Source organism: Lissotriton helveticus, chromosome 3_1 (genome assembly GCF_964261635.1).
Source record: "Lissotriton helveticus chromosome 3_1, aLisHel1.1, whole genome shotgun sequence".
Classification (NCBI taxonomy): Eukaryota; Metazoa; Chordata; class Amphibia; order Caudata; family Salamandridae; genus Lissotriton; species Lissotriton helveticus.
Window position 1 is genome coordinate 1,946,561,195 of NC_136061.1, and position 23,986 is coordinate 1,946,585,180.

Below are 23,986 nucleotides of genomic sequence, written 5' to 3' on the forward strand. Positions count from 1 at the left end.
TATTCAGATATAAAACGCTTATGTGGTGGAACTTATTATAGTTCCCTTCTTACTTTACTCCACCATCCATCTAGTCCAGAGATACATTTCTGGCCTTCCAGTCTCGAGGATATCTCTTCAGCCCTAAGCAGAACTAAATCGACACCACCTGACATTGGTCCAACTTCTTTTCTTCAGCTCTGTATGGCCTCAACTTTGGCTAACTTTATAAATCTCTCTTTCTACGGGCACAGTTCACCAGGACTGGAAAGCTGGAGAAGTTATCAGCGTGCTAAAAAAGACAATCTGCACAGGTCTTCAGAGGAACTCTATTTACCTATTACTACCAGCTCTTGGCAAAATGACTAAATGCGCTGTTGCTAAACAACTAGCCAGGTATTACAAGACAGGGATAGCCTTGCTGTGTGTCAATTGAGTTTTAGACCTCGAAGAGATACTTGGACATCCAGCATATTGCAGATGCTGTTTAGTGCTCCTATTCAACCACAAACTTAGCTAATTAGATCTCCTTGCTGCCTACTTGTGTTAATGCACATGATTCTCAATAGATTATCAGGCTTGATTAATTAACAAGTATCAAAAGGGGGTGGAGGGAGAGTCTGGGAGCGGATAATGGTCAGTGCCCATGCTCCAAGACTATAATCAAATCATGGCCGGGGGAGTCATGGTTCCTGAGAAAGGAGTGTACGTTTAAGACAGATAAGAAGGAGGACAGTCAACAAGACAAGGTCTACTGATATGTGTTCAATTAAAGGGGAAAGTATAACTGAGGTTTAGTGAAAAAAGCAATATTTGGCCATCCTGTATAGAAGCTGAATTTATCTTAACCCGAGAGAAGTCTGATTTGCATATAATGGCTAGGCCACCGCCAAGGAAGCCCTCCAGGTCATGCCGTATACTTGCGTAACCTAGGGGAACTGCCAGCGAGATATCTGGGGTGAAAAAGTCCTTTAGCCAAAACTCCATGATAAACAAAGCACTCAGAGAACACATTTCAATGAAATCCACAGTATCTTCACTGCATTTAGGTACTGATCTTACATTTATAAGAAAGTGTTTGGGAGCTCCAGAATGAGGATTAGTAGAGGGGTAGGACGTTTTCCCATTTCCAGAGGCTGAGGAAGACAAACACTGTACAGTTGAAAACCCACGAGTGACAGGATACAAGACCTGGTGCCGTGCACGGGCACAAAACAGAACACCAAGGTTGTTTTAGCTATTGGTTTACATGCAGCGAGTTCTACTGTTGAGTATGTTTTTCAAACTGATGCATTTTCTGAGCAATGGATGGAAGACTTGATGCTTGGTTCGTCTTAGGCGCAGACATGCTTGCCTTTTGTAGCCCTTCGACGTGCCACCAGTGCAACTACTGCGAGGTTGCGCAGCAGTGGCTTTTCTTATATGTTAGCATGGAAGGAGTGCTTGGCTTCCAAACAAGAGCGTGTCAGGGTTAAAAGAGAGAGGCAAACAAAAAAAACTGGAGTTGAGCAACTCTTCCAACCAAAATTAACCTTACATACTTACTTACTTACTTGTGACACTACTGCAGAAAACAAAAATCAATTAAAAGAAAGATGAGAATCGAAAAGGATAACATTATTAAAAAGCAAAGAAAGACTTGGCAAAAGCTTGAGTAATACAGCCATTTCGCACTCAGGCATCTCTGCAAATAGGTACAAAGGAAATAAATGAAGCTATGTGTTAGCTCTGGCTAATGGTGGATATGGTAGTAAGGAGTGCTTGAACGGAATGCTTGCCTCTGAGCTGATCTTCCCATTTCAGCCTTTGCCTCCTTTCATAGATATCAAACAATTATTAACTCTTATTAAAATGTTAAATCTACCCACTTCTAAGTGCATTTTAAAATAATTCTATTTTGTGATTTTTTTTTAAGGAAGGTACAACAACCCCTCCTACTGCTATGAATTCCACACTGAAAAAACTTTCTAGATCCTTCCTCCTTCTCACCTTCCATTATTCCTTTTACAATCCAAATAACAGACCAACATGTCCACCACTCAAATCAAATTAATTTCATATTTCCTACACAAATTCACCACCAAACCTTTTTGGGTTCCAGAGTAGCCTGCTACTTGCCCAAAAAGTGCTACAACACGTCACAAGGGGAGCAAGAGCTATGTAAACGCAAACCCTTCTATCTTTCACCCCTCCACTATCCTTTTCAATCCAAATAACAGACAAACATGTCCAACGCTCAAATTAATTTCATATTTCACCACTAATCCTTCTCGGGTTCCAGAGTAGCATGCTACTCACCAAAAAGCGCTTCAACACCTCATCAGTGGTAGCAAGTGCTATATAATTGCAAACCTTTTCCTCTTCTATCCCTTCACTATCCTTCTCAATCCAAATAACAGACTAACATATCCACTGCTCAAATTAATTTCATATTCCACTATACTAATTTCCCACTAATCCTTTTTGGGTAGCGTGCTACTCGCCGAAAAAGCGTTTTTACTGCCTCATCAGGGGTAGAAAGCAAGTTATAAATAAAATTACAACTGTGTAAATGGACTCTAGCGATATTGTGCAGCCAGTAGATATTTGTCTTTAGTGGTTTCAGCAGGGAGACACAGGTAAAAAGGCAGGAACTGCAAAATCTAAAAGGAAGTAGTTTGCTCAACTAGGGGCAGAGATGGCACTGTTGTACCCAGTGAGGATCAAGGGAACAAAGAATGATCATGTTTGTGAAAGCAGACTCTACCTGGCGTTTCTGGTGGAATTCAAGAGATATCACACCTGATGTGGCAGTGGGGGAACTGTTTGAGGCTCTGAGTGTGAATTTATGTGTATCATCTTTTGGCATGGTTCTGCAGGGGTTGGAAATGTGTGTGGATAATGGGACAAAGTGATTTTTCATTAGTTAGCTCATCGATGAGAAATGTTGTCTATCTTTACCTCCTCTCTCATCTTGGTGTCTCTGTTTGGTGCATATGTTTTCATTGTGACGTGGTTGCTGAGGGCAAGTAGACCTCCAATAACATACTAAGGAGGCATTTTGCTAAATGTTCTTGCAGGCGTAGGGGGCTTTCATTATATGTTTTATTTTGTCTTTAAACAATTCATGATAATTTCAAAATATTTTTGTAAACTGTGTCTTTAAACAAACAACTCTTGACAATATCAAAATAATGTTGCTAATTGCTGCTTTATTAGTATATACAGCATAAATGTAGGCTTTCCCCTTTCTTTAAGCAGCTTCCAAATAACAAGGAGGATTCTGAGCAATAAAGAACAATGTTCATAGATTTCAAAGGCCCTCACACTGTTCCACTTTCACCCTTACTTCAACCTCCGTGTCTCATAACTTTGAAACCTCTTTTCCATGAATTATAACACTGTATTCTTGAGGCAGGTTGGGTTTCCTGAGTCAAGTACACTGTAAGAAAGGCTCTCCCTTGATTACAGTTTAAAGTTCAAATGACAATGGAGGGCCAGACATCCCCATCAAGTGCTAGGAGGAGCCGTAAGATTATGAACATTTACTGTGCATTTTTTTTTACTCTCCTGATGACAGCTCCACAAACCAACAGAATCAGCCGAAACATACGTTGACACTAAATGTAACAGTGAGGTTGTATCATAGAATACAGACAATCTGATAGCTATAGACATTGCTTCGAAACATGCTGCATAATATATTCTTTGCAGTACTTTTCTATCAGTTTTTATTGTGCTTCCCTTGTTCTTCCTATACCTCGTGGGATTATCTTTTCAAATATTGACTAGTTTATGCTTCTCTTTGTTCTTTCTGTATTTCAATGCTAATCGCTTGTAAATATTGTTTTAGTGTAATCTAATGTATACATTATGACATATTAGTAAAAACAATATGCTATGAGTTTCCAGTTCGTTAATAGAAAGGACCAAAGAAGTTGGATATTTGTACACAAAGCTGTGCTATGTATAGCATCTTTGAATGACTGCCAGTTGCCAAACTTAATTGTGATTCCAAACCAAACCCAACACTACCAACATTTTTCCCACCTCTGAAGTAGGCTTGTGTGGTGAACCCCATTCTGTTCGCAGAGTTTTCTGTGCTCTGTGGAACATGCAGAGTTTTTGCCTTGCTTGTGCTCACCAACATCAAGTTGGGAGCAAGGAAAATCCACCTCCCGGTGAGATTTTTCAATGCAGGTGGTCATATTTTTAAATGTAGGCGGAAGCGGATGGTCGTGACCGCTCGTGCTGAGAAACCTTCCGTTCATGTTGAGAAAGCTGTCCCTAGGGTAGAAAATCTACTTGAGCGGTAAGAAAAGAAGCAGTGCCCTCTTGCGCTGCGCATGGTGCCGTTCTGGCTGATTTTACAGAGCGTGACAAACACCCGGCACTGAAAATCCACACGAACGGCATGACCAAATGCACTGCACCACTTGCGGAACTCCGCGTAGCGCTGTGGAGTTTTTTGGGTCACTTTGCGGAGTTCCACATAGCGGAACTCCGTCCAGGCCTACTCTGAAGACCAGACCACATTCCTTCCCTGTGTACCTGCTGGTGGGGGGTATCCTACAAGTCTAGAGCTAGGTCACAGGCTGGCCTTCAATATTCCTAAAATAGCTGATAAGGCCTAACTGAGACCATTACCATCCCAATCTCTTTAACCATCCTCTAAGCACAGAATTTTTACACCCCAAGATGCTTTCATATCTACCAGAGGGAAACATGGTGCCATCACTTCTAATGGCCTGCACACCCCCAATCTTCTCTCCGCTGTGCTTTCCAATCCAGGGAAAACATTGTATTCTACAAGTGATAAAACAAGTTGTTAGCTGTGGACAATGGGAGGAATAGTCACTTAGTGTCCTGCAAGTCTTGAGATGGCTGTCAGCAAACAGTAGCGGTGGACAATGGCGACTGTTGATTTTTCCTTATTGTCATCTGAGCCAATTTGTGTCTCTGGCAGCACAGATGTCTTTCATAACGGCTCATTTATTTTTTTCATTTTAAATATAATTTATTAGGATGGTACATCAACAGTACAATAGCGTAACAATAACAAAAGTGTCAAGCCCAATTAATCATAGGACAATCCAAAATATCAACCCCCCAATTACAGAAATAGTATATAAAACAGAAAAGAAAAAGCACCAATATACACACAAAGGAATATGATAAAAATGGGGCAGATAAACATACACAACACTATATGCACTGGAAGTAGAGGTGTGGGGATGCTGCAGCACTCGCAAAAAACCCACGCTGGAGTTCAGAGGTAAATAAGCAATAAAGATGCCTTGAAATTGTATTTTAGTCTTGTCATATTTGCTGGACATTCGAAGACAGAGGTTAAAAATCAGGCTATGTCTTCTGACAAATTGCTTATTATTCTTTTAACATGGAGATTGGTATTTTCTTTTGATTCTGACTGCAAAGTTAGAGGATTTTGTACAGTAAACTCTCTCTCAATCGTGCCGTGATACATGAAATGTGAAAGGAGAGGCTTTTGGATGCCAGATTTTTTCTAACATAAAACATTTAAATACATGTAAAATACCTGTACACATATTTCAAACTGTATCAGTAGTTAGAAAAGCAAAAATTAAGCAACTTGTTTGTAATTTTGAAGTGTGATGGAAACAAAGATTTAAATAGGAGCAAAACAAATCCAGTTATTTTACTTGGTGATGTGTAAATGATAAATATTTGCTTAAACCTGATTTCCGCACATTATTGCTTGTTTGCTATGTAGTTTTATTGATAAAACTGCTTGTCAGTGTAAAATTTGGGGGCATTTTGATGGAAATGTGCTGTATGTGACAGTTCGTTATCACACTATGATTTAGTAATATATTTGGAACAGTGAGCTCCCAAATGCACCACCAGCTGGATAGCACACCCTCACAACTCTCCTGTTGAATGGACTTGACTCATTTGCTACACTTGTTCTTTGAGTGACACTCAGATTTTTCAGTCCCTATGATTTCAGTGATGTAACATCGATGCCGGTTAAACCCTACTATCAAAACATTTTCAGCGCTACTGCAAAATACAGAAAATGTTCTTAGTATAAAAATACAAAAAATATTCAGCCACTGCATATCAACCATAGTAAATGTTAAGCTCTTGGCAGAAACAATCAGAGGTCTCAGAATCTCCCTTTCTCTTAAACATTATTCTCAACGTTTTCCAAGCTTTTATAATTTTCTTTTGCTAACCAAAACGCCCTCTGTACCTATAAACGTTCAGCATTTAGTAGAACAGCTGTGTTCACAAATGTATGAATTAACATCAATTGGAGAGTGGCGCAGGAGTCACCCTCAAACTTAAAGGCATACAGTTCTGTTATTACAGAACTTCCCAACACTTTTGCTGTGGAACAGCATATATTTCAGTGCACCCAGTGGATTCTCACAGGCCCAATAATTGTACATGAGATACAATTGGGACGCAAGGACAGTGACAACCAATGATCTGCTGAGCATATAGGATGTTTAAATTGATCTTACTCCGTGAGGGTTCAGTATAGCATTTCCAAAGAGCTCGTGCCAAAGTTCCATCGACCAGGCAAGAAAAAAAAGAATTGTTCCACATAGGCCATTGTACCATGTGTATTGATTTAAGATGTTCTGTGTATAGTGGATTAGACGTCACCGGATAGATGACAACTTACTTCGACGAAAACAGGCTGCAAGAGACATATAAACAGAGTAAAATAAAAAATCTATGGCTGTAGAACCTAAAAAAACTCAAAGTAACCACATAATACATGACTTGTCATAGAAAAGTATCCCTCCTTCCAAAAGTGAAAGCGACCTTGATTATTGTAGCTGGTGCTCGGGTAAAGTGCTCCAGTGCCCTTGGGTCAAGTTCGCGATACACAAAACTGTAACACAAACAAAGGCATGTGTCCTGCCACTAAAAAGTGCTGAGCTGGGGAGCACTTCTTACGCACAGACTGGTCTAAACACGATTCAAGACGCAGCTTTTCAACATATGACGTTTCCGAATTAAATGTGAACTTGGTAGCTCATACACGACAGTCATGTTCAAGAGGCAGACTGAACTCTGGTTACAGCGCCTTCGGCGGCGCCCCTGGAAGACCCGGTCTGCTAATGCAGCGCTTCGGAGATGCCTGTGCGCAGACGTCGCCTTGATTTACCCGGGACCCGCGTCGCTCCAGCGGATGCTTTATCTAGGCCTATTGTGAGCAAAGGGGATGAAAGGGGGAGCATTCGACAAAGGCCCGCTCACGAACGCCGGGGCGAAGACGCCCTCCACTTAGTGGCATAAGTGCCCGTCTGTCCGCTCGAGGGCGCCCGGCGACAAAGGACCCGAGAGTGACTTATGTCCACCCCTTCCGGCCTGGCGCGCAAGCGGAGTGCGCAGATCTGCTGGAGGTAACATAGATCTTAATCTGCTGCAGATAATTAACAGACCCTTTCAGGCTGCCCTCGGGGGACTTTTAAACAAGCTTAAACAAAGCGTCTCAAACAATGAGCAGTTTCTCTGCAGTGGGTAAAAAACCCATAAAAAGACAAAGGCTGTCGTTGCCGGGAGCCCGGAGTGGCCCTGACGGATGGATGTAGGGGCGCGTGGATCAATGTGTTATTGTCTTGGAGTTATTTCTGCTGGGGTTGCCTCGCGCCCGCGCAGAGACAACGTGAATCGAAAACCGATAGGCAGAGGTTCAACAGAAATGAAATGTATGCTCGTGGGTACAACCGTGGTAGGAGCTATATCTTTAGCATTATGCTTTACAGAGTTTTGTAAAGCGCTGACACGTCAGCTGGGTCACTTCAGAGCTCGGTGAGGGAGGAACCCCCAAGAGAGGCAAACAAACTGCAGGTGTGAAGAGTCTAGCTGGGTGTGCGGGAAGGTCGGGCATCCAGCCTGCGGTCGCTTCTCGGAATACTCAACCTTTATATTATGAATAGCAAATGTATGCATTCTCAGCAATGCTTACCTCATCCACCCAGCAAGAATGAATAGCCGAGTTGGTGCTGACACCTGCTCTGACCACAGACTGCAGGTCAGTATTAGTAAAAAAGGGAATATGCCAAGACTCTGGCTTGAACAATGTGAGTTGTCTCAAAACCACTTTTGTGAATTGCCTACTGTAGGTCTCCAGGCTGAAATGTGAAATGGACAGCAAATATAAATGCATGAAATGGCATTAGACCACTAGCCTCTCCTCCAAATACATGTTACTTTTAGTAATAAGTTCAAAGAGGAATTCCAAGGAACAGAACAGAGTAAGAATAAGATCCTAACTCTGTTCACAGAAAATAACGAACTCATCCTAAGGCCTAACTCTAACCCTACCATTCTGCAGTCGCGGATGGTACTCCCTAAATATATATGAGATTTACATCTCAATCAAGTAGAATCCATAAAGAAAATGGAAACGGGTCACAAGAGAACATCAAACTCATGGGCAAGAATATGCAATATCAGGAGCAGAATGTAGAAATTCAGGCACCAGCTAGTTCCTGGAAGGAATTTAGCAGGAAAGAGTCAGAATACCAGGTTCATAGGAAGTAAGAAAGATAAGGAGCAAACCCGCTGCTCATGTGCTGCCTTTGTGAGCCCAGAGCATTAACTGATGCAAGGAAGAGTGGCATGGACCAGGACCAGGGATGCATGGAAGAGGGCCAATCAAGTACAAAAAGAGGGGCCTGTCCATAAGGAAGCAAGGAGGCCCAGGAATGTTGGTCCCTTTTCCCGCGATCTGTCCTCTGTCAGACCTCAAGATCCCTAAAGCTGTAGCATGAAGAACCCCAGTCAATGCCACCTACCTGACCCCAGACTAGAGCGATGCAGAGCCATTAGGTCCACATGGGTTAGCATCTTCTGCATTAGTGTGGCCACCGGACTCACAGTGCCCTGCACCACGGGCGCAAAGTAAGGTCCGAAGTTAAACTTCGAGTAGGTGAGAGGGAAACGACAGGTTAGTGACATTTTAGTTAGGAGAGAGTTTAGGGTTGATGGGGTGTCAGTAATGCTTGCTATACATATTTTGAATAAGCGATTTGGAGGAATGAACCTGGTGCCAATGATTAACAATAGAAGCAAGAGTGGATGCATGAAGCACAATGTGGAGAAGGCCCTGTATGGAAAGGATTCCAGAGGACCATGAGTGTAAGCTGCACTTGCTGACACTCATAATCGAGGAGCTTAGTCTACATACAGTGCAGAGGCAACAGGAAGCAGTAATGGGCAGCAGAACATTTTTATTAGAGTAGAGTGATGTTCCACCATCGTTGTAGACAATATGTAGTAAGTACGTAGTGTTAGTGTTTCTCGCAGAACAATTTTTCTGAGCACCAGGCATATCAAAGCACATTACAGAACACTAGTAGGTGAAGCAATGAGCTCATCCAGTAGAGGTTGTTATCTTTTAGTGGAAGTGGGTCCAAAAGGATACTGAGTTACTGTGTATTTGGGAATATATGAGTTATGACCAAACAAGATCATCTCATCCTAATCAGGGATCACATCCAATTAAAGTTTTTCACATGGATATCCACAGTGTTAAAATGAAGTATTACCAGTCTGAAGCAACCTTGACAGTGACACACAGTCCAAACACACCCTGCTTCTAGACCATAGAAAGCAATGAATTGCTGTACATCATTCCAAAAGATGTGAGAATGACCGCAATTATAACTTGCTACCCATTTGTCTTTTTTTTCAGAGTTTTATATAGCGCAAACTTGACCCGAAGGTATCGGGTATCAGAGTGCTTTACATGAGCACCAATTGTAACACAAGGACAAATTCATGTTTTGTTGTTGTTTGGCATGGGGAGACTAAGTGATTTTTCCAGAATGACAGGATATTGAGCATCATTGCCGAGACTTGAACCCGGTTCCCCAGATTTGAGGTTGACCGCCCTAGCCATTAGGCCACATCCTCTCCCTTGTTAAAGGCAACAACTACAAACAGAGAACAGCTAAAGACCAGAGCACAAGAGCCTACTCCTCAGGGCTCATTTGGCATAATAAAAAGCTTACATGGCGGAGATTTATTGATTGTGTCTCTGCCACTTGTGCTCTAGCTGACACCTTGATCATCTATATGTTCTGTATTTTTCCTACAGGTGACTGCTCAACCGCCCTTCTGACGCTCATGGATTTGTGCCCTTGGTCTTTCTTTTTATTGTTTGTTTATTCCATTTAGGAATTTGAATGCATTAGCCATACACAAAATTTCCAAGCACCGGCTTAAACATTATTCACCACATTGGTGTCCCATCTGGACAGATTACAGTCTATCTTAATTTCTTCTGAAGATGTTGTCTCCAAAGTTGGATTCACCACAGTTTATGAGAAGCTACAAAGTCAACATCATTCTCAAGATTACTTTTTACTCTGTCTCCAGAACCCAAAGCAATACTCCAGATTTGGACTTTAGAACTAAAATGTGCTCAAAATGTAGCTGAAAGTAATACACAGTATTTCAGATTGTGCCTTCCGGACCTGGACACAATCCTTAAGGCGAGGCATCCCCAATGAAGGGCACAGTGACAACACAGTGCAAGGCAGTATTTCGGTTACACACACATCAGTTTTGTCACATTCTATATCCTTGAGGCTGTACCAGATATATGCTTAGGCCAAATAGGCCTGGTATTAGTGGGGTGTCAGAGGCCTTGCCATCAAAAGTTAGCATTATCACTCCTATGATTTTGATCTCTGTTCAGCATTATTCATTGCTGCAGTAGGCAGACTGTGCCTAGCAGGATCCCACATGGGTGGGTTGCCTCATACCCATGAGGTTGGGCAGAACACAGACATCAGCAGGTTCCAGTGGGCTCCCATGTATCCTGGCTGTTATAGATGTCTGCACACTCTATATCAGCACCTGCATTCCCCAAATAGACGGCTCATATATTTGCACTTTTCCACATGAGTGAGTGTCATCCCTCTTGTTGCATCACTGTAGACACGTCTACCTGATATATTTTTCTCTCGTGTGATCAATTGTAATGAATTTTAAATGATTCACCAGAGCTTCCATGTTTCTTATTATGTTTTTCAAATCTTCATATCAAAACATCATCTTTTGAAATGTTCCTATAATGGGTTGCTTGATCTCTAAAACAATATCATTATTTCGTTTCCCCAATGTATTTCGGGCCTCACGAAAGCCCTTCGTCGGGGGTTATGCTGCTTTGCTTTTTCACGAGATTCATTTGCCTAAAGAAGCCAAAACAGAGCTCTAGTGACAGGCTGTTCTTGCAGAGTTTGAAGTTATTAAATAAGAACAATCGATTATTTCTACAACCACCAGTCAGTGCTCAAAGTGTGTTTAGCAAACTTTTTTTAACACACTTTACAGTTACAATGAATTTAATAGAGTCCTGAGAATGGTCTTACTTATTTGGTAAACCAATGAACGAAATGTCAACAGTGGCGCCACTTCTTGTTTCAAATCCAACACCTAAGGAAATTGAATCTATAACTAAAGTGTTACACTCTATGGATTACTTTCTACTCTAAGAGTGGATTATCAAACTTCAGTGGGCACTCTCTGCATTCATTTATTTGTTCTTTACTTTATGTATATGATCAGTGTATGACCTTTGGTAGTTATGCACCCCATTGTTGAATTATTCAATTTTTAGTTTTTATTCATTTTATTTTTTTATTGTTGACATTAATTGTTCCTTCGATTGGTTCTATGTGTCTCTTCGCATATACTTACAAATAATCCTGAAATAACCACTAAGGAATCACATAAATGATCCCCTTGTTGACCATATACTTGAGTATATCTTGACACCCAAGCTTACAAAGGATAACTGGGTCACTCTTCATTTTACAATCCAAAGTCAACACACATTCCATAGTGTAGCGTGAAAGATCTCAGATTAAAAATAGAACAAACACATTTAATAATAATTGTATCTAACATTGCCATCATTCTACCCGGAAGAGCGAGTGAGCCATATAATAACATTGGGGATTCACATTTATGGACACAAAATGGGTTTGTTTTGATTCCAAGATGGGCTGGTTTCTTAATGCTAGGTTCACTCCTACCAAGACCTAAACAGATGATCTGTAGCGACAATGAAGCCTCTATGTTGTCAAGCCTGCTGGAGGGGAATGAACACACACAGCTTGCTTTGTGTGAGCTCATTCATGTGCCATTATTGGCCCCTATTTCACCCCCAAATTCCTGTTTTGGTGGATATTCCCAGTCACTCCTTTAAAGAGGCCTTAAAATCCTAACCATTTTGTACATTACTAACTCATAGTTCTTTTAAATATGTCACTTAACACTAATTTTCCGAAACCTGGCTGACTTTATTATTCCATAACAGTGTTTTTGCAAAAAGACTTTACTGGTTACTCGGTCCTCCTTTTCTTTACCCAGTCGGACTCTGGGACTGAGATAAGCAATCCTACCTCAGCATCAGATGTTTGTGGTGCTCTATGGAACATGATGATCTGCAAACCCTTTGTGATCTTGCAAGGACCTCGGGCCTCGGGCCTCGTGGCATAAACATTCGAAAGGAGACAGATTTTTACTAACAACATGGGTGTGAATAAATTATTCTTCAGCAGTAGATAATGAGAGCATTCCCAATCCAAAATGGACTTCCAATCGTGGCACATAATCTTCTGCTGCTATATGCTGTGTTAAAATTGCAGAGCAAGACCTGGAACTCCCTCCCGACCGACCTGCGCCTGACCCAAGACCACCTCTCCTTCAGGAAGAAGCTGAAGACCTGGCTGTTCGAGCAGTAGCGGCACCCCCCCCCCCCCCCCCCCCCCCCAGCGCCTTGAGACCCTACGGGTATGTAGCGCGCTTTATAAGTGTCACTGATTGATTGATTGATTGAGCATGGTCGAAGAATAGTGGTGCCTGCTGCCACACTTGGGGTCCACCATAGCTTTTGATGACACTCCCTCCTGTCAGTTCAGAATGCCACTGACACCACCACAAACCAAAACATAATGCTTGTATACAGGGGCGTACCTAGACCTGAACTTCGGGGGGGCTAAGACTCACAGCCAGGGCTGGTCGCGCACGGGCAACAGTCTCTTTGGCACTCCTGCCCCATTTCCTCCTTCTCCATGAATTCCCCTACTACCACTCGCCAACAATGCACCTCACCACTCTATTGCCCCTTTCTGACAAACATTTCATTTTTTTAAAGGGATACTCATAGTTTACTCCCACTCAGTTCTGTGATCAGCATTGTACACGTTCTTTGTAGCAGGCACAATCACCCTCTGCACTGTGTGGGTGACAGTGAGCGATGCAACAGTGTGAGAGTAGGGTGAGAGGAGTGACTGCAGGGTAATTGAGGTGACCATATGAATTTAGGTGTGGATGTAAGTGCAGAGTGGGATGAATTAATGTATGGTCAGTGATGGGCTTGTTTGAGTGAGATTGCAGAGTGAGCAGTGAGGGCACAGGTGAGTAAAGTTTCACATGAATGCATGGTGAGTAGTGTGCTTGTGTGACTGCAGGGTGAGGTACAGGGTGAACAGCGAAAGTGCACTGTGAGTGCAGAGTGATCACTGTGAGTGCAGAGTGAAGTGTGTGCTCATGTGACCGCAGGGTAAGTGGAGGGAGAACTGTGTGAGTTCATGGCAAGTTGCATAGGTGCAGTGAGGTCACTGTGAGTGCAGGGTGAATGGTATTATTGCAGGATGATCAGAGTGAGTGCATTGTGATCCCTGTGAGTGCAGGGTGAATGGTTTGAGTGCATGGTGATCAGTTTAAGTGCATTGTAAGCGCTGTGAGTGCAGGGTGAGTGTGAAAGTAAAAGGCGATAATGAGGAGTGAGTTATCTGAATGCAAGGTGCATTCCCAGACACTTAAAGTAATTCAGCATTTTATTGAGGGCTGGAGTAGGGTTTCAGATATGAGTTAAACTATTGCTATAATGGCATTATTCAGGGTCAGGGCCGGACTGGTTGTAGCAGGCACCTGGTGTTTTCTCAGTGGGCAGGAAGTGTGGGGGCTGGTTTTGGACCGGTGGGAGCTGTTTTTTTAGTAAAGGGGGGTGGTTTTGCAGCAGTGCTGCAATATTGGTCCCCTATACCCAAAACTGCTGCAGTGTTTTCCACGCGCATCTCCCCCAGCGTTCCCAGTCCAGCTCTGTTCTGTGATCGCGGATGAAGGAAATAAATATTGTGCTCATCCAGCAACAAACATTCAGTCATGTGATTAGGGTTGCCAGCTCATGATATTGATGTCCCAGGCTGTACATAAAAAAGCAGTCACCTAAGCCTATTTTCACCACTTAGCTGTGCATACTTGGAAGAGCAAATATAAATAGAAAGCATTTTGAATTGTGTTTTAGGGATGTCTGAATGATCCATGACTGATAATTAAAGGGAAAAAGACATAAAAGTCACATTACAAATAAATACATACTATTTTTTATATACCCTATCATTGTCAAGAGGAGGCCTTTGCAGGCTCTTTAAACAACAAATGGCTGGTATTTGTCTTTTGGGAACCCTACTTTTATATTCCTTTTCATGAAATGCATTCTCATACTGCAACAGTAAGTGTAAAATACAAATGTAAGGAATAGGCAGAGAGTGGGGGCCCAGGGGGTACTGGAAATAGAAAAAAATAAGCCTTGGTAACCAGTTTACAAAGGTATGTAAATATCCAAATGGTCTTTAAAGTCCTGTGAAAAACTCAGGCGTGCTGGAGATAAGACCCCAGACACTGCCCAGCCAAGCCCACAGCTACTCGAGCTGCATCAGCCCGGGCTGAGACACACAACGTTGGGGGGGGAGGGCTGAATCCCTTCCAGCCCTATGGGCGTTGGGTGCCTGCTCATATACCATAAGGACTGGAGGTGCGTGTTGCTTCCTTGAGGCCTTTAGGAGTTGTGGTCCAGTTGCAATATTCCAGCCTTCCAGTGACTAGTGGAGCAACAGGCTAGATCTTGATGAGAATTTGCATTTTACGCAGGGTCGGACTAGTGTGTAGGGCAATCAGGCAGGTCTCAACAGGTTGGTCTCAAAGTTCAGTATGTCTACTGTTTGATTTGGCTGTGGCCCGTTTTATGGTCTGCTGCACTGGTTTCCACTGTTGATTTCCCTGATATTAAAACAAAAATTGCCTACAGCTAGCTCAAATCCATGCAGTCTTCCATACATTGCAAAATACTTATACAGCGTGTCTTTACAAGTTCAAAACTGCTCCAAAAACATGGGTCACTTTTTTAGCTGTCTTCATTACTAATGGGGGCACTTTTATTTTAGTGTCCAGGCCTATATACTGTCACAGTCTGGCCTTGTTTGGACATGCCTTTGACTAAACGATTAAGCACCCAGAAATCTGGAGTGGTGGGTGCAGGTATTTTTTGTTGCGCTTTCAGGTCTAATTTTGGTGGCTAATTTCGATGGAGGTTGTGTGGATTTTTTTCTTCATTGTGAGTTTTTTTTGCTGGTTTGATATGTGTGGATGAAAATTAAGCGTGTAGTGCGTATATCTGTATTCAATGTGCTTTGACTACATGCTTTTGTTTGCTATTGTTTCACAAGATTTTAACTTCTGCTGTATTTTCTCCCCTCCCACTGCTTTTGTTATGTATTTGTAAGGTATTCACTCAGATTATGGGTTTTCATTGTAGTGGGCTGCGTGTGCTGTTTATTTGCAGGAGTTTCAGGGGCACATGCATCAAGCCTGCATTTTGTGATATCTAAATAGCGAAGTTTACTGATTCGCTATTTACAAATCGCAAAATTCAATGCGTGTAGGATTCGCACAAAAAATGTGATTCCGTAAAATTCCTTAATTGCGACTCGCAAATTGCATGTGCATGTGCGTGTGTAACATGGGTCTTTGAAAAATTCACTTTGGTTCATTTTTCAAAGAAATCGCAATTTACCATCACCTTTCATTTGACGGTAATTGCGATCCTTAATTGCAAAATCGCAATTTTTTAAACATTATTGCATTTCATTTAAGGAGTCGCAAATTGTGATTCCTTAAATGCAATTGCAATTACAGTAATCGCAATTTTGCGATTACTTAAATTGCGATTTTTGCATATGGGAAGATGCATCCAAAATGCAAAAATACGGTTCGCAAAGGGGCAGATTCTGGGAATCTGCCTGTTTGCAACCGGTTTTTCCTTTGATGCATGTGGCCCTTAGTTGTTACAGGTTTGCCTGCTATGTAAGTGAAGAAACAGAAGCCCCCTATATCTAACAGCAATATTATCAAAGAAGTTGAATCTAAAGGATGAGTATACTTTTAGGGGTAATCAAGATACAAGGCTTGGTCATTGTCATGTAGTAACCTCCATCATGGTGATACCTGGCATAGGCTATCTTTGAGGGCATACTATGTCACAGGCAGAATTTGACATGATTCTTATCACAGGAGGTGAAAAAAAATATTTTGAAGTGTGTTTTAATTGATGCCCTTGAATTGATTGTACTGATTAGGTGACTATGACAATAAAAAGAAAGAACAATGGAGCCTTGTTGAGGCATTGTTAACTACTAGATTGTGTGTTTGTTTGTTTGAATGGTTTTGCTAGAGAAGTACCCACAACTAGCCACCCAACTTGTTCGCTTCCCGTATTACAGTTATAAATGGGAGGGGTTGTTGAATTGCTTTACTGCTTAAAAGCTATTCGCTTCTTCGCAGCAGGTGTTCCCAGTGTATTTACTCCCTTTGTTTGTGTGAATTGTCGACAGCAATAACTTTGATTGAATACAGGAATTGTATTTCCTTCTATTATACATAGTGACAGGGGAAGGGATTCTGTTTTATATGGGTCTTATTTTCTCTGAGATTTTGCTTCTTAGTGCGCATTGTTAGTCATCATTATGTTCCCTAAAAGCCTACTGCTTTAGCATTTTCTGGTGAATATTAGTGATCATACAAACAAGAGATGATAGAAGGAATTCCTGCAATACAGATCAAAGCTATACCGACTGAAGAGGCCCAACCACGACTGTCCGATTGGAGCAAGACCCAGGCTGATCGGCTTGTGGCTGGGCCCAATTTGAGGTGGCATGGTGGGCCAAAGAACAATGGGCTGAAATGCTACACTGAGCACTTGCCAGTGGTTACACATGTTGCAAGCATCCTCCTATCACCTGCTGCCTGTTTAAATTTTTGCAGACCACTGCACCTGCAAGACATGTGCTTCAAAATAGAGGTTAATATCTACTTCTTCAGGATAAGGGTGGGACTGGCTCCCAGTGACAATGTCAAGTCAAATGGGGTCAATAGGTATAAGCAACATTTGATGTCAAAAGTAAATGTGGTATATGGAGACTAACATTTAGAAGGCATTATGCCGTATCTTTGTGTCCATTCCTGCGGCCTGTGCAGTGTTGCATCCCTAGACTCCCATCTCACATCCCATCCTCACTGCGACATGTGACGCGAAGCCGACATATACTCACGTATGCAGAAGTCGCCGCTCTCATAGTATCCCGGGCAGCACTGCGAGCGGCGGCGGTACATGGTCCTCAGGCCCCTCCTGTAGGCCGTCTTGTAACTGATCCTGCATCATAAGACACAAAATAACACGTCTGAGAAGAGTGAAAATCAATGCGAGACTTTGGAATTCCATTTGCGATCAATTATAACAACGATATCCTTGCACTACCAGCTTAAAAATGTATGAGGTTCTTAGATATTAAAAAACACAATGCTGGGGAAAAAAATCAATGGAGAACTTTCAAGCCTGCAAAATATGCAGCACGTCCCGCTCCCTGCCACGGACATGGCTCTGTCCTTGCACATTAGGATCACCTGCGTTCCTCGGAGGGAGTCGGCGCTGCTCCGCGGCAGCTACCTTGCATTCATAATTGCATTATTTCCAGCATGCAGCTATTCTGGGCCTAACGTATGCCATAAATCTCTGAAGCAGCTTCCAACCCTGCAGAGCCAAGGACAGGCCATGGTTTCACACTTGTTGAGAGTAGCATGCATCGAATCACATCCGCTGCAGATGTAGGAACGGACATTAGATTGCATTAGAAACATATTTACTGCTCTATCCTAGATACCCCATCACCAAAGTTTATAACTGAATTACTGTCACCCAACAAATTTGGTACTGCATCAACCTTAAGAGGACCCTCCAGCAGTGGTGTTTCCTGGTGGGGTGGCGGTGGGAGGTGGGGTGGAAACCTTAAGAGGACCCTCAATCAGTGGTGTTTCCTGGGGGGGTGGCGGTGTGAGGTGGGGTGGCACTTTTAAGGGGGTGGCGGTAAGTGAAAGTTAAGTTTTAATTTTTTAAAATTTTTTGTCCCACTTTGACGTCTGTTGCCACCCCCGCTCTTACCTGCATCAGCCGTCACTGAACGCCAACCTAAGGGACTGCCTGGGGCGGAAAAAGCTCTAGCTATGCCACTGCCCTCAAGGACTCAAACTCATTATATGATCATTACGATAATAGCTCTTTGGTATGTGCATTTACCCACCAAGTTTATTCCAAAAGAATATTCTGAAAACAGACATGGTTAGGCTCTTGATGTCCAAGAGCACTTATTCAATGGGGTTCAATCACTTATTGGTTAATGGATCATCCATGAACCTGTTGCTACCCCCAGAACGATGTATATGAAGATATGCGGGGCCACCGCACAGGTTTTTTAAATCAAAATATCCATCAAAACTGGTACAGTATTATCCAGTTTGTAGACTGTTCTGTAAATGGCAAATCCCAACAACCAAGACAGTTTATACCACCCCTAATGGAATTGATGGCTACGCAAGCAAGTCTAGGGTATTCAGGACTCCCTTCAAAGTAAGACTGGAAAGTCTACCTACCCCACCACAAATGTGGTCAGACCAGTCAAAGTAGGCAGATATTAGCTGTGCCGCGTCCAACCCAAGGATCCAAGCCAATGCTATCTCCGACTCGGCCCTACTGGCAGAATCTTGTGTTTCTTCTGGAGCTGAAGCATTGATGCTTTTTTTACCCAGCTTGGTTGAATTTGTATTGCCATGGGTTTTTGAAAAACTATCCCTGAGCAGTGGCGGTTTCTCTTTGAGGGCGTCGGGGCTCCGCCCCCCTTACTTTCGAGCTCAAATTAAATGCTTTAATTATAATAAAACTACTCCTTGTAAAAATAGCAAAGAAAACGTTCACACACTTTAACTATTTTGCCGACCAGAGGGCTGTACTGCCACTCACTGTGCTTGTTGTTGTGATGGCTTCATGGCTCTGACGCTTTCCATAAACTTCCTCCCCTGGGCGGGTCCAAAGCCAAGAGCATTTGCCGAGCGGACGAGCTCACAGCCCAGAGGCCTGTGATGTCATCAGCTCGGCAAAGAAATAGCTTTGAGCTCCAGTCTCCTCCCCTTGACTACGTGAGTGTTAAATTACCCCCGGGCGTTTTTGACAGAAGCCCTGTAATGCCGTGGCCTCACGTCAGTCAAGAGGTAGAGAGCATGGTATCCCCACCCTTTCCCAACTCGTCACGGAGGGGTGGATCCTATCCTGTGAGGAGTTGGGAAAGGGTGGGGTTGAGACTGTAGACAGGAAGCAGAAAAAGCAAATCTGCGCACTTAGTCATCAAAACTTTTGAAGAAGACATACTGCGCAGACTCACTGTATCTGCTTCCCGCACTGCAATTAATGCAATTCGCCACGATTTTAGCCAGCAGCCTCCTCGTGAAGATGTGGCACACTGCTGGAGCCTGTGGAAAGGATTTGGTGTTGCCTATCTTGAAGCTTCCCTTAAAATCCCTTCTAGTCAAGACAGTGACTGTCTGCACAGCATGACTCTGTGCAAAGTGAAAATTACACTACACACGCAGCCTCCACCATGTAAGTAAGCTGGTTTCAGCATATTTGTTTAGATGTAATAAACGTGGCGTGTGGCCCCTTAAATTAAATGCTGGTCTCGTTGATTTTGACTAATTACTTCCTTCATGTTATCTGAAGGGTTTTGCTAGAGCGGTTATGTGGACGAGTTTGACAAGCTGAAGCTAGTAAGGTGAACTTGAAAAAACCGTACGGTCAGTTATCTCCACCAGGATATAAATTGGGTAAATAATTTGATAGCGCAAACAAGCAGATTCATGAAAAAATAAGTGGCATGCAGCATTACTTGTGGGAAGTGGGGAGGAGTCTGCCTCAGGGTTGAGTTCTCAAACCACTACTGTGTAAAAAAGTGTTTTAAACACCATTTAACTGAATAAAGAAAGGCCGTTAAAGTTTAGTGGGGGGCCGGTGGGGAAGTGGGATTCATAGAGCGGCAAAGCGGTTTACCGTTTTTTTGCACTAGACTAGTCTGCACATTTATTTTTGGGCTTCGATTAGCTGGGTAGCTCCAGTTTAGTTTGCAAGGCAGTACTCGCATGAAATTGAAGCAGAGGAAGGGGTGTTTTGGGCCTAGTTTTCTGACCTTGTCGACGTGGTATTGTGTATTTTGGGAACCGAAATTGTTGGTGTTCTCCCTGGCCGACAGTGGGTTCTAAGGGTCGGGACTTTGAATAAGGAAATGAATGAATGAGATGACCTATATTTTATTTTTAGGTAAGTTTAACTGTGAACGCCAAGGCTGTACTGTACAAATATGTGTATGCACTTCCAATTAGTTAGTGAAAGAAAAACAAATGCAACTTTGCTTTGTTACCGTTACTACTTTTTTAAAATATTTACCGCGTATATTCTTTCCTTTGTAACTTGTTCTAAAATAAGTAATTTCGAGTCTCTTTTGCAGTAGTGTCCATCTCGGGAGCTAAATTAAATACTGCATACCAAAACACTCATGTGTGCAAACATTATTTTAGACGAAATCCACCGCAAGATTTTTCTTGCTTTCAGTGTTTTGTAATGTAAGAAAAATCTTGCCTTGGATTTGGGCTAAAATAATGTTTGCACACACAACCAATTACCGCCACTTTAATCGCTATAATCCCTCTGTGGCACAATGGATTTGGCGGGCTTGACTGTCTGCACAGCATGACTCTGTGCCAAAGTGTGAACTACACTACACACATCAAAGTATCACTAGTCCGTGACCGCCTCAAGCACTGCTGGCCTCCAGTGGTGCTCCCTGCTGGGAGATGAGATCGCACCAAAGCAGAGGCTTGTTCGCTCAGACAGGCTGTTGGTCAGACCTGAAGGCGCCTTTGAGTTTCGTGACCTGTCACCTTTACTTACTTCTTTTACTTATTTATGCAGCGCGGACGTTGGTAGCATATACATGCCTGCACCAGGATCCTGTCTGATGCAGGCAGGTATTACCTACCAAATGTCCGCCCTGGATACAGAAAAGGAAGTAAAGGTGCCCCAACCCTCCTTACATTGTTCGGCCTCGCTCGCTATGCTCGCTTGCCATGGTGCACACCGCCACAAATTTTACGCCCCCCAACTTTCAAATGTCACCAGCCGCCACTGTCCCTGAGCTGTGACAGGCACTACCATAACCTGACTGGCATTGTAAAATCTTCTTCCCATACGCCAATCCAACTCTCTGCTCATCTGCCTATCCCTTTCTGCAAAGATGTCTTCTATGACTCTTTTTCACCATGTCAGGTCACAAAAAGGACTATTTGCAGGTGATGATACCATATGTTGGAGCAGTGCATGTTGATCTTAATATCATAAAGGTTCTCACTGATGGGCTCGTTTATTTTCACCCTGCGTGCAACCTTATCGACTTCTACCACACAGTTATGCCTACCACAATTTCAACCAACCTGGGACCAGATTTAAATGTCCTTTCACCACTCTCAACAACTCAAATAGTTAAAAAACAGTTGTGCAGTGTAGTGCGAAGTAGTAGGCCCACAACAAGAACTGTACAACCTTGTTCAATGTAATATTACCAACAGGGGCCCGCTGCCGTAATTCTGTATGTTTATTACTCAAGGGGTTCATGACTGCTGACCGATGCAACAGTCATGGGCATCATTAGATGCAACCATAGCAGACAATAGTAGGTATAGCTGGTGTAACAGCCACATAACCCAATATCTGAGAAATATACCACTGCCAGGTAGGGGGTGACAGGGTCTGTCTTCCCCACAGAGCATAAAATAGAAAGGTGTGTGCCCAGGCCTATGTTTGGATTTCTTGAGGCTGCTGTAAGTGTTCTGATGATGGTTTCCTTGCTGTGTTTCACTGTGTGAAACAGTGAGTACTGCCAAGCCACGGTCGTAAGAGAGGATCTAGAACCGTGGTTTGGTACCAAACAGAGCTAATGTGCCATCTAGGACACACCGCGGCCTCTTGCTGCTGGCCGAATTCAACCAAGTTTGGTAGACCATTTGGTCTCCTTCACTTGTCCAAACCATCTCTCCCACTGGATGCCAGTGAAGACTATGGGTACCACCTAACGCTCCTAGCTTGAATTGACAGAGGGGGTTCATTGCCTTGAATGATGAACTGGACAGAACACAGAATTTCTTTAAATTAGGAACCCCTCGCTTTGATCATCCCAGACCCCCTAGGGATCACCACGATCGCCTCTACGACTAGGGAGGATAGGACCCCTTACACCACCTACAATGGGAGGGTCCTGATGATGGTCACTGATTTCTTACAACGAGAATCATTAGTGGGGTTGAGAAATATGTCAGTCTGCACCAGTTGAACCTCTCTGTCAGCCCATCCATGCTACTCCTGCAGTAATGCATGGCAGGACGGATTGTCGCAGTGCCTTGGAACTTGTAGTAGTAGATGGGCATCCAAGACGAAGGGTCTAGTGCACATCTCCGGCCTGGTACTATTCAGGACTAGATTAGAGCAATCCCACTTAGCCATTGAATTTGACATAGAATGATATATGTCTGAGTGCAACGGAGCGGACAACAACCTTACAAGCCAAGCCACAGATACCTCACAATCACAAACCTTCCAGAAATGCACAGCTTGCTTGTGAAGATACAGAGAAGAGGTGCACAGCATGCAGGTGAGAGAGCCCTAGGCGAAGGCAAGCACACCGAGCATATGATGGATCAAGAAAGGCATTCCCTAAATGTGTGGAAGGCATAACCGGTAAAACGGAGCCGGTGTGGGATAGCAATAGGGGAAAGGGGCAGAAAAGAGGAACAAAATGTGCCTGTACTCATACTCCCATGGGAGGCACCTACCCAACGTGAGATGGCCTATTGCAGCAATGTACACAGTTGTGTGAGGGTTCTGGGAGGCACGCACTTTTTGTGTAAGTCTTCTGAGTCCTCACACATTATATGCAAGGACCCGTAACTCGGAAAGTAACATGGTACGACGTGAACGATCTTAGGAGAGAGAAGTAGTTAGAGAGGGCAGTTTTTCCCACCTTACCACTTGACACCCACTGCAGCTCACACTCACCTGTGCCTTGTGCATTTGAACCAGTTGAGTATGTCGGTGCACCTTGTGTAGTAGATCTGATCGAATGGGTGAGCGTAGGACTCCTGCACCGTGACCGCATAGCTGGAAGCACAAAAACACAAAATCACATATTTATCTTTTTGTGGTGGATGGAATGGTGCCACATGCAGCCAAGGGGCCACTACTGGGCACAGCTATTCAATTACAAATGAAACTTTACAAAAAAATCATTTTTATAGGTACCTATGTGTGATAACCCTGAATGGACTCACTGGGCATTGCTCATTGTGGGACGGGGTTTTCCAATCTTCATGCCCTTGCTCTATAGCAGAGGTCAACATCAAACATCATTACTTTGCATAATTTGAACATCTCACCATTTGTGACGAGACCCAAAGTGTCACAGTCCTCACAGTCAGATGCTCACAGGCGGATTGCCGCATGCACTTGACTTTACCTGGGTTCGCCCCATAGGTTTTTTGTCTGCTTATGGCTGTATCAGTTCTAATTCTGAATGCTAATGAAATTAAGACCATGGGGTCATTGTCCCCCACATTCAAACCCCTTCATCGGCGGTCCAAAATTCAGACTTTAGAGGGAAAATGACCATCATGATGCTTCTGATGATCTTAGTACTAGCTCGTTCTCCTTAACAAATGGATGTGAGGAGCGCCTACAGCTTCAGGCAGAGTCAGAGGTGCTCTTCAAGTGATACTGTTCCCTACCAAAGATTCAGGCTACCAA

At 43.2% G+C, this 23,986-nt stretch overlaps 1 protein-coding gene across 2 annotated transcripts in view; it reads right to left on the reverse strand.

The window, feature by feature from the left end:
- Positions 1 to 23,344, reverse strand: part of MEGF11 (multiple EGF like domains 11) — a 1,491,879-nt gene extending 1,468,535 nt beyond the window's left edge. The window contains exons 1-2 of one of the 2 annotated variants that reach the window (XM_078683026.1): positions 23,243 to 23,344; positions 17,367 to 17,467 (exon numbers count right to left, since the gene is read on the reverse strand). In XM_078683026.1, the coding sequence (XP_078539152.1) occupies positions 17,367 to 17,427 (61 nt within the window). In that variant the 5' untranslated portion in view covers positions 17,428 to 17,467; positions 23,243 to 23,344. The remainder of the gene's footprint in view (positions 1 to 17,366; positions 17,468 to 23,242) is intronic. The other variant, XM_078683027.1, reaches the window with a different exon arrangement.
- Between the last annotated feature and the right edge of the window lie 642 nt (positions 23,345 to 23,986).